Genomic DNA, 11,922 nt, shown 5'->3' with positions numbered 1-11,922 from the left:
GCAAGACAACCATTTATTCATAGTAAAAAGAGAGAAACTTTTGTGGTGTATAAATTGACGGTCAAAGGATGCCATTTTTTTTGTAGAAGATCTTTTAGGAGAGTTGAAGTGTGGTAGTATTTCAAAATTTTTGTGGACAAGTGGCTACATAAATGGCATGTGGCTTGATCTCCTAATGCTATTCCAAGTGTTATTTTGCATGGGATATGTTGTCATCTTGCATGAAGGAATTTTGACAAATAAATATTTGTCTTGTGCAGAAGCTTTCCTTAGCCCTATATATAACCATAATTAGGCCATCATTCTTCAATCATCCAACGCCAAGATGAAATTCATCTATCTTCTTTCCCTCTTACCCGTCCTTCTCCTTCTAATTTCTTCTTCTATAATATTTTAATTGGCATAAGATATTAGTTGATCTTTCTCTTCCAACTTGCTGGATTTATTATTTAATTTTGTTGATTCCTGTATCATCTATGTAAATAGAGATGAGCTTGTTTAAATCATTTCACATTGTTGAAATAGTTTCTTAGGACAATGCCCAACACGACTCAAGCCAATTCGTGTATCTGCTTACAAATAATATTATTGCAGTATTATTTCGTTATTTTCCAGTTTCATTTCCCTACATGAAGTATTCCTAAAGTTCGAACTTAAAATTATTTATTTAATTATATGGTGATTAAAAATGTAATGATTCTCATTGATAGAACTTTAGGAATTAAAACACATATAACATAATTAATTTGAGGTGACAAAGCACCTTACTTTAGATAAAAATCATAAAAAACCAAAACATTATTTTTATCTTTATGTAGTTGATATGCTATATATAGAAAGAGCAACAACTAAGTAAGTCATTATTTTCTATTCATCAATCTCTACAATTCAGTTCACTTTTGAGCAGTCAACATTTGGACTAATATCAAAAGGAACATTGGCACCACATTTTCCAGGAATACCAGCGGCACGACTGAGTTCATCTCCGGTAGCACGAGAGGCAAGACTCTTCACACACGAACACGCGCTCTGGCGGTCCGCGGTGGTTGTTGCGGTAGAGATGAGGGATTTAACCACATCGCAGCAATCAGATGGCAGACTAAAACCAAACAACACATAAGTAAGGCATGGTTGCAGGTTGCTGTACACCGTGTCGCATGTTAGCTCCGCCTTAGCCGGTGGTGCCGCCACCACCATGCAAATGAAGAGGAAAGAAAGAAATTTCATGATTAGCATTCTAGGGATAATTAGTTGAGTTATACTATGTTTTGATGAAAAGCTTTGGCAAGAGATGATATTTATAGGCACTGAACTTTGATTTCTCTTTTGTTGACTGCTGTTTATTGTTTGGCTTAGCCTTTTAAAAATATACGGTTACATAAATAATACTTAGTATACAAGTAGGGGGAAAGTGAAGTTTTTTCTTTTTCTGTTATGGCTGGGTCAAATTAAAATTTAGTTCTTGTCAGGATTAGAATCTAGATCTGATTATCTTGATATTTATTTTATTTCATTGTTTGACTCATCTAGTTTTTCCTAAATAGAACTTTTGACTTTAAAATATTTTCTACTTTATGAATTTAAATTTGTATCTTAAGATACTAAATTGTTTTTGGTCACTGAAATATAAATATTTCCATATGAGATTATCCCTTATTTCCAAAGTTGGAATACGAGGTCGTAAAAATTAATTCTTTCATTGCTTTAGGACAAGTGATACTGAGTTTCTGAGAATTGTGGAATTATAAGACAATTAATTACTCTAGAGAAATTTCCTTAGCTCTTTTAATTATTCTTAGTTCTTTTCCTTAGCTCTTTTAATTATTCTTAGTTCTTTTCTAAATATTTTATTTTACTTTCATTGTGTTTTCTGACTAAATTAGGAGGACCATATATAATTAACAATATTGTCTAAATACAGGACATTTCATCTAATTAAGACTCTTAACCCAATTTAGTACATTTGGATTTGATTTTACTTCATTCGATTTAATTCATCTGAAGATTTTAGACATTGAAGTCTTGCCTAAATTGAATTCTTGGCTCAATATTTGATGGATTTATTTGGAGTTTAGCTTGTCATTAAATAGAGATGAATAAAATATCATCTATCCGTTGAGATTTATTCTTATACCCAAAGTGTGGAGATGATTTCCTCATCAATTCCTTTTATCTTTGGGCTTTTATCATTTTACACCGCGCCAGAAACTATTTATATTTGGTAGCCAAAAAAGTACATAAAATTTGTAAAATTTTTGTATATAACATATAGAATGTAGAATGTATAAATATATTGTTGGCCCAAGTAAAGGTTAGTTTTGAAGACTGACAAAGGAACTCAGGCATGAACCAGGCCCATCCCTCCAGGTCCATCCCCTATGTGCATAGGCCAGATTCGAGCATGTGGGATGCACGTGAAAGAGATAAGCTTAACTTGGTATAATTGATATCTCCTGATCGAAAAGGTTGCATAATTGATAAGGAGAAGGACTCCTTAATCAAAGAGAACACTATCCAAGATATGGAAGGAGTTAGAAGTTGAAATCAACTAGAACTCTTTCACCAAGGAAGAGTAGCATTAGAACTCTATTTATTTCTTCATCTACTAACTCTATAAATTGCAGGATGTTCTCACATTACAGGTGTTGCACAAATGCAGAAGCTACACGTGAATTGAGAGCAAAATAGCAAGGCAATTTTGCAAGCAGTTCGTGTGTGATTCATGTGTGCAAACCTGAAGCTACGTGAACCAGATAGAAGAACCAGTTCCAAGTGTCTGTCTTTTATTCTAGTTCAATTGTAGTAGGTGTTTTTATATTGTACCTTTCAGCTTTATCTAGAGGCAATTGTAATAGGTACTCAGAGTATTCAAGTTAGAGTTAACTTGAAGTTGTCGCAACAGTTGGAGGCTGTGTGCTACAACGGGATTAGAGGTAATCCTTAGGTTTACAAAGAGTTTTGTAAATGCTGCTTTGGCTCAGTGATTTAGTGAAGTGTTGGAGAAAATCCTACTGAGTAGGTCGTGGTTTTTTCACCTTTTGAGCTGGATGTTTTCCACGTAAAAGTACTTGTGTTCTTTATTTTCTGCAACCTATTATTCCGCAATAGTAGTATAAGGAACACATAGAAGAACCAGGTCCTTCCATAATCAATTTAAGCAAAAAAAATTGGACACCACACAAATCACCTCCCCCCCCCCCTCTTGTGTGGTATTGAAGTATAAACAACAATTGGTATCAGAACAGGTTATCCTTGAAGAGGCTAACACCTTAGGAACAGGTCAAGATGAGCGCACTGCCTGGAAACTGGGAAGGGCAATCCACTGATAGGCCTCCACTCTTTAATTGCCAGTACTACTCTTGGTGGAAAAACAGGATGAGAGACCACATTATCGGGGAAGACTATCAGCTATGGGACATTGTCACTGATGGTCTCCTAGATACTATGAAGAAGAATGCTAAAGGAGTAGATGTGCCAAAAACAAGAGCTGACTGCAATGTTGAGGACTTGAGGAAATGGGAGAAGAATGCTAAGGCCAATTAATGGCTTGTGTGTGGACTTGGTTCAGGCGAGTAAAGTAGAATTCAAAGTTGTACCACTGCTAAGGAAATCTGGGACACTTTGTAAGAGGCTCATAAAGGAACACCTCAAGTGAAGAGGTCTAGAGGAACACTGCTGTATTCTCAATATGAGAATTTCACCATGAAGGAAGGGGAAACCATCCAGGAGATATATACAAGGTTCACCATACTGACAAATGAACTTAAGTCTCTTGGAAGGGTTATTCTTGAAGAAGACAAAGTTGAGAAGATTTTGACAAGGGTTCTGCCAGTCTCTTGGGAAAGCAAAATCACTGCTATTCAAGAATCAAAGAACATTGCCACTCTTAAGTTGGATGAGCTAATTGGAAATCTCACTAGCTATGAACTTAGAAGGCAAACCATGAAGATGGATGCACCCAAGAAGGAAAGGAGCCTGGCACTCAGAATCACTAAAGGTGCTGATCTAGAGGAGGATGAAATGACCATGATCACAAAGGACTTCAAGAAGTACCTAATGAGAGGAAAGGGTCCTTCAAGAAGTGGAAGCTACAACAAACCAAGGGTTCCTGAAAAACAAACCAATGAGGGGTGTTACAAGTGTGGGAAGGCTGATCACCACATCAAAAACTGCCCTCAATGGGAAATTGAATGGAAGAAGGAAAGAGCTGAATGAAGAAACAGGAAGAAGGAACAGGTTCAACCCAAGAAGAACAAAGGATCAACAAAGGCTGTTGCTAGGGAGAAAGCTCAGATGAGGACTCAGAGGAAGAAGATGGAGATGAACAAACACTTATGGCAATTGGAGAATCCGATAAGGAATCTGAGGTAAGTATAATTTATCTCAAAGACAAGATTTATTTTTTGTCTAAAGAAAGGCTATCTGAGTTACTCCTCGATTTCATTGATGATTATGAGGATCTAAATAATAAAAAGGAACAACTATCTAAGGAGTGTGTAATTTTGAAAGCTAAGTGTAAAAATCTGGAACTTAGGGCTAGTAAAAGTAATAGTAAAAATGTTGAGTTAAAGAACCAGATTCATGAACTTGACACCACTGTCCTAGAGCTATGATCTGAAAATCTAAAACTGAAATTAGGAACATGTAAACAGAAAGCTGATCACACACAACTCACATTAGAAGAAAACCTAGGAAAAATGAAAAATGAGTTGTACAAAAGAGATGAGCAGATAAGAATCCTTAAGGAGGATCTAAGCAAGGTTAATCACGATCTAGACAGAACCTGTAAATGGAATAGGTCATCTGATGCACTTTCATGGCTACATGAACACCATAGTAGCAATAAGAGAGGACTTGGCTGCGGGACCCCTGCACCTAAGTGGGATCCTAAAAGCAAGTACCTCACACTTCCTGAGAACAGAATCTGAACACACTGTGGTAAGACTGGTCACTACAAAAGTGAATGTAATGCAAAAGAAAAGGCTAGCCAAAAGAATAAAATATTTGTTCAAGGGAAAAGTAGGCTTCCAGGATGGGCCAAAAAGAATTTGATTCACCCTTTTGCCTATAGAAAGGGACCCAAACTAGTTTGGGTTCCTAAGACTAACCCCTGATTTTCTTTTGCGGGTCCAAGTGAAGGGGAGCAGCCAAATATGGTACAAGGATAGTGGCTGCTCAAAGCATATGATAGGTAGCAAGAACCAGTTCCTTTCACTTGAGGACCTAAAAAGAGGTAATGTCTCCTTTGAAAATAGGAAGAAAGGTAAGATCATTGGGGTTGGAAAGGTAGGTAAGACTGATTCTCACTCTATTAAGAATGTCTACTTGGTAGATGACCTAAAATACAGCCTAAACAGTGTATTACAATTGTGTGATAGAGGTAACTTGGTAGAATTCACCTCTACCAAATGTTTTGTAATAAATCTTACCACTGACAAGATTGTTTTGCAGGGAAAAAGAGTAAACAATATTTACATTGTAGATCTGTCCACACTTTCAGAAAATGAACTCACTTGCTTAAGTGTGTTGGATAATGATCCCCTCCTTTGGCACAAAAGACTTGGACATGCCAGTCTAAGTCAACTCAACAAACTAGTCTCCAAAGACTTGGTGATAGGACTGCCTAACATTAAGTTCAAAGAAGACAACGTTTGTGAGGCTTGTGCAAGGGGGAAGCGGGTAAGATCCTCTTTCAAAAGCAAGAAAATGGTAAGTACCACCAGAACGATGGAACTGGTCCATATGTATCTTTGTGGACCAATGAGATCTCTGAGTAGAGGTGGTAAGAGATATGTTATGGTGTTTGTTGATGATTACTCTAGGTTTACTTGAACACTGTTTCTAACATCTAAAAATGAAGCATTCGACATATTTACTTCCTTTGTTAGAAAAAACTCAAAAAATAACTACGTAATCAACTTGCATCAATTAGGTCTGATCATGGTACTGAATTTGAAAATGCTAGATTTGCTGAATTTTGTGATGTGCATGGCATAGATCATAACTTTTCTGCACCTAGGACTCCACAACAAAATGGTGTAGATGAAAGAAAGAATAGGACATTGGAAGAAATGGCTAGGACTATGCTTCTTTCTAGTAAACTGCCTCATAGTTTCTGGGCAGAAGCTGTGAACACTGCATGTTACATAATAAAAAGGTGCATGACTAAACCTCTTGTTGAGAAGACTCCCTATGAGTTACTTAAAGGGAGAGAGCCAAATAAATCCCATCTTAGGGCATTTGGATGCAAGTGCTTTGTGCACAATAATGGCATAGACTCCCTAGATAAGTATGATCCCAGAAGTGATGAGGGAGTATTCTAGGGATATTCTTCACATAGTAAAGCTTATAAGATCTATAACAAAAGAACTATGTGTGAAGAAAGTGTACATGTAGTTTTTTTATGAAACCAACATTCTTTCTGAGAGACAGGAACATGAAGATGAAGCAATTGAGCTGGTGAGAAGTTTAAATGAAATCACAGCCCAGACCGAAGCTGCACCAGAAGAAGGAACAGGTTCTTCTACTCAGGGCAACCTGACAGGGGGAATTGAACAAAGAGAAACTGAATCCCAAACCTCGATGAACCTGTCCATGAACCTGTTCCGCAGCAACAAAGCATTGAAAGAACATCAAAGGGAAACCAGTTGGTTGTGAAATCTTACAAGTATCGAAGTTCTCATACCATTGAGAATATAATCACTGACCCAACCTCTGGAATCAAAACCAGATCTTTATTAAAGAATCTTTGTGCTTTTGATGCTTTCTTATCTCTTATTCAACCTAAAAATATTGCTGAGGCTTTGCAGGATGCACATTGGGTAAATGTAATGCAAGATGAACTCAACCAATTTGAAAGGAGTCGAGTTTGGCATCTAGTACCAAGACCTAAGGACATATCAGTAATTGGTACAAAATGGCTCGTAAGATTGTCGCTGAAGGAGGGCGGATCAAGAAAATAAACAAGCAATTGAAAGCAGGTAGGGAAGAAGAATCCTAGAAATCTGAAGATTCATTTAAGTCTACTACTAAGGGTGAAGAAAGTAGGTCTTCCGAAACTGAACAGGTATCTTCTGATTCTAAAGTTACTCCTGAGATAATTTCTGAAGTTGCTGCAAATTTGGAGAATATATTTGTACTGGTTGGATCTATAGCAGGTGTTGAGACTACAGAATCCGGAGAAGTTAGTGGTAAAAATAAAAAGGGAAAAGACAAAGAAAGGGTGCTAGGAGTACTGTGAGGGGAAAGGGTACAAAAGTGGCTAATTCTTCACCCACTCCTGTTGGTCTAACAAAAGAAACTGGTGCAATGGTTGTTTGGGGAGAGGGATTTACTTAAACAGAAGAAAGTGTGAGCAAAACAGGGGAAAGTGGGTCTGGCGAAGCTCCTGAGGGGTTGGTTCAACTTGGGAATAATATAGATGAACATGTTCCATCTGAACAGGAAACCCTCGCGGACCTAGTGATAGGGTTATCAATGGCAACAAAACTCATGCCATTGCCTATGGTTTCATTCTCACAACTGTGCTTGCACATTTCAAGGTACCTATGAAGAAGTGGGAGATTAGTACAAGCAAGGATCATTTTGGGGTTAATACTCTGCTTGCTTACGATTATGAAGTCAATGCCACTCCTAAAGAACCTAGTTCATCCAAAAGGTACCAGTGAATAGCAAGGTCAGAGCCTTGGTGCAAGTAAGTGGGGCTAAGGATGCTGAGATTGAAAGGCTGAAGAAGAGGTTGGTTGAGGTGGAAACTGAGAAAGATGCTCTCAGAACTGAGCTGGCAAGAGAAAAAGAAAAGAATGATGACATTCTTCAAGATATGTTGAAACTCCTCCAAGTCAAAAACCAAGCACCTAGTTCTTTCCAGCCTTAAGCCTCCTAGCCTAGTGTAGATCAACCAGTGACCCAGTTCGGGACGTTTTGTTTCTTTTGCTCATGTTTTTATTTTTTTATTTCTTCTTATGCTTTGTATATCTCTTTGATGGTTGAAATTCTTAGCTTGATCTATGATGATTAATCCATGTTTGCATTTGAAGTAGCCGCAGTGGCCATGAGTAAGCTTTAAAATCTGGTTATCTCATATTTTTATGCAACTTTTCGGTGATGCCAAAAGAGGGAAAAGAAGTTGTGCTTTATACTCTGAACAGTGATGTTTATAACCTAATGCACCTGGTCCTTGATGATAAGTGATAAAAAGGAAAACTGTTTCTAACATTGCGTTGATGTTGAGCTGAGTTGAAACAGGGCCTAAGCTTATGAAAAGCACATAGTTTGGCATCATCAAAAATGGGGAATGTGTTGGCCCAAGTAAAGGTTAGTTTTGAAGACTAACAAAGGAACTCAAGCATGAACCAAGTCCATCCCCTATGTGCATAGAAACGGGCAGATTCGAGCATGTGGGATGCACGTGAAGGAGATAAGCTTAACTTGGTATAATTGATATCTCCTGATCGAAAAGGTTGCATAATTGATAAGGAGAAGGACTCCTTACTCAAAGAGAACATTATCCAAGATAGGGAAGGAGTTAGAAGTTGAAATCAACTAGAACTCTTTCACCAAGGAAGGGTAGCATTAGAACTCTAGTGATTTCTTCATCTACTAACTCTATAAATTGCAGGATATTCTCACATTACAGGTGTTGCACAAACGTAGAAGTTAACCGTGAATTGAGAGAAAAATAGCAAGGCAATTTTGCAAGCAGTTCATGTGTGATTCAAGCGTGCAAACCTGAAGCTACGTGAACCAGATAGAAGAATCAGTTTCAAGTGTCTGTATTTTATTCTAGTTCAATTGTAGTAGGTGTCTTCATATTGTACCTTTTAGCTTTATCTAGAGGCAATTGTAATAGGTACTCAGAGTATTCAAGTTAGAGTTAACTTGAAGTTGTCGCAACAGTTAGAGGTTGTGTGCTACAACGGGAATAGAGGTAATCCTTAGGTTTACAAAGAGTTTTGTAAATGTTGTTTTGGCTCAGTGATTTAGTGAAGTGTTGGAGAAAATCCTACTGAGTAGTAGGTCGTGGTTTTTTCACCTTTTTAGCCGGGTGTTTTTCACGTAAAAGTACTTGTGTTCTTTATTTTCTGCATCTATTATTCCACAACAGTAGTATAAGAAACACCTAGAAGAACCAGGCCCTTCCATAATAAGTTTAAGCAAAAAAAATTGGACACAACACAAATCACCCCCCCCCCCCCCTCTCTTGTGTGGTATTGAAGTATAAAACAACATATACAAATAATATACAAAAAATACATATTTTCGACTATTATTTTGAGAGCGGTTATACAGTGTCACTTTTCCTTTATCTTTTCATATATAGCTTAAGCCCAGTTAGATGATATTGGAAGAAGAGCCTCGTCGTCTCGCGGACTGATGACTAAGTGATGACATCAATATTAGTCAGTCTAGCTCGTGACGCTAGGGGCAGAGCTACAAGATTATCTACGAGTTCGATCGAATTAGTAATTTTCAAAATTATCTACGAATTCAATCGAATTCAATAATTTTAGTTCAGATTTTATATTTTCATTAATTTTTTTTATTAATATATATAAAATTAAATTTTGAATTCAATTATTATTATCCTACAATTTAAAACCTATAAAATTCATATCCTGACTCAACTTATATGTGACTCTAGTATTTGTTGATCCAGCTTGCGATGGGTGATGATTCTAAGTTCTAATGTGTTATGTATCAGCTAAAAGCCAACTTCGCACGGACAATAATGACCATTAAGAAGTCTATGAAGACCCCCTCCACCCCCTAATCTTAGTTTTATTGACGAAAGATACACTAGTGAACTCTCAAATTTTTGTATCAAAATTGATCTTATCACTTTTGATGGTCTAAATTAAATTGAGCGAGTTGGCTAGTGTTTGGACATAGATTTGATTGAAACTTGAAAAAACAGTTTTTGAAGTTGTGTTGAAAAATAATATTTGAAAGTTGAAGTTATATTTGGACATGCATTTTATTTGAAGAAAAGTTATAGTTTTATGAGTGGAAGAAAAAAATTTCACCCAGAAACTGCCTTCAACCAGTTTTTGAAAACTTGAATTTTTTTTCCAAAACACGATCATATTCCATGAACAAACAATGTTTTCAAACAAAAATTAAAAAAATATAACCAAAATCTACGCCAAACGAGAGCTCAGTCTCACATAATAATACTAGTCATATGTACACTCGTAATAGAATGAGTGTTTTGCAGTGAAACACTAAACTCATTTTAGCTATAAGCCCTTCTAACTTTAGACTCAATTTGATATTTGATTTAATCCTACTAGTACTAGCTATATACATCGACAATGTGAATCTTGTATTCCTATACAAGGGATAAAATTTCGCTAAGATTAATAATTAATCAATTTTCAGCAAAGAGTAAAAAGGAAAAATGTATTTGATTCTTCTTTTGTTCAATTAATGTTTAAGTTCTCACTTTCAATGTTGTACTTGTACTTATCATAATTAACGTTACCAACCAAAAAGATCTTGTATGTTTTGGTATTTAGCTTAATGCTAATAGCTATAGCACCTATTAATATATTGATCAAAGTAAGTTATCCTTGGCCCTTTGGTTTGAAAGGAGAACTTGTAAGCGCATTAAAGTTAAACTCTGTCAATGTATAGAAGTTGATAACTACCGTAAGAAGTCTCTCTGCAATAATTATATGGAAAAAAAAACTTATGCTATGTAGAGTTGTAGACGTCTTTTTGTATACATAAATTTTGTCAGTAAATCAACTATGAGTATTTACTATTGTAGAATCTATGACTAAAATTTGTGTAAACTGAACTAATTCGTTATCAACATTGCAATACAATCGTTTTATTGAATGTTTCTGTTTTTTCATATAATTGGAGAATGGAGATCATGAGGTTAAAAAGTTCTTATACAAGACACTCAAAACGAGAAGGATGATTATTTTAAGGGATCATATAACAAATATACTTCGACAATGGCAAGTCCTAATACAAGATTAAGAAAAGTAAGGGGTCGTTTGGTAGGGTGCACAAGAATAATACTGAATAAGGTGTATTAGTAATGCTGATATTAGTTATGTTTGCATTAGTTATCTCACGACCCGGATTTCCCACCCTCGGGGGTCGTGATGGCGCCTACTCGTAGAAGCTAGGCAAGCCACACATCTAGAATCCATAAATGCTTTTGTTTAAAATCCATTTTTACCAATTTAATTAACGGGAAATAAATAATTAAATAACAGCGGAATCTATAATTTAGCGGAAGACTTAAACGATATAAACCAAATAATAAGGAAAAATCCACATGTGCCTCTACCCAGAACTGGTGTCACAACATTCACGGACTACTAAGATTCACTACATACAACCGTTTGAAAGAAAGTAACACTGTCTGTCTCGAATATAAGAGATAACAAATCATAAATAAAAATAGAGGAGACGCCGTGCCTGCGGACGCCTGCAAGGCTACCTCGGTGTCTCAGTGAACTGAAGGCTGGCTCCCGAGCTACTGCTGCTGTCCGGGATCTGGGTCTGTGCAAAAGAGCACAGAGTGTAGTATCAGCAAAACCGACCCCATGTGCTAGTAAGTGCCTAGCCTAACCTCGGCGAAGTAGTGACGAGGCTAGACAGGACTACCACGAATATATATATATATATATATACAACGGGAAAATAACAAGAACAAACATTTTAAAAAGGGTGGGGAACATGCTTCGGGGGTAGCAGATAATACAGACTTTCAAGAAAATAATAAAGAACATCAATAATTTAACTTTAACACGGATAAGGGAAATAAAAGCAAATTTCACTATCAGTACATATCTCGTTGAAGGCTTGCAACCCGATCCCATTTCTCAATAATCAAATCTCGTGGTAGGCGTACCACCCGCTCCCATTTCATTAAATCTCGTGGTAGGCGTACCACCCGCTCCC

The 11,922-nt window shown here is 36.6% G+C and overlaps 1 protein-coding gene across 1 annotated transcript; it reads right to left on the bottom strand.

Annotated features, from left to right (window-relative positions):
* Positions 1 to 888: 888 nt before the first annotated feature.
* Positions 889 to 1,197, bottom strand: LOC109239355 (non-specific lipid-transfer protein 1-like). The gene has a single exon (XM_019405908.1). It carries the CDS (start codon positions 1,195 to 1,197, stop codon positions 889 to 891), a length of 309 nt encoding a protein of 102 aa, XP_019261453.1.
* Positions 1,198 to 11,922: the final 10,725 nt, after the last annotated feature.

The sequence above is a fragment of the Nicotiana attenuata genome, unplaced genomic scaffold, assembly GCF_001879085.1.
Source record: "Nicotiana attenuata strain UT unplaced genomic scaffold, NIATTr2, whole genome shotgun sequence".
NCBI classification, from domain to species: Eukaryota; Viridiplantae; Streptophyta; class Magnoliopsida; order Solanales; family Solanaceae; genus Nicotiana; species Nicotiana attenuata.
The sequence above is the reverse complement of the archived record's forward strand: the minus strand, read 5'-3'. Positions and strand labels throughout refer to the sequence as shown.

What these genes read in the sequence shown, in the direction of transcription:
- LOC109239355 (XM_019405908.1), bottom strand. Translation starts at nt 1,197, where the DNA reads ATGGTGGTGGCGGCACCACCGGCTAAGGCGGAGCTAACATGCGACACG.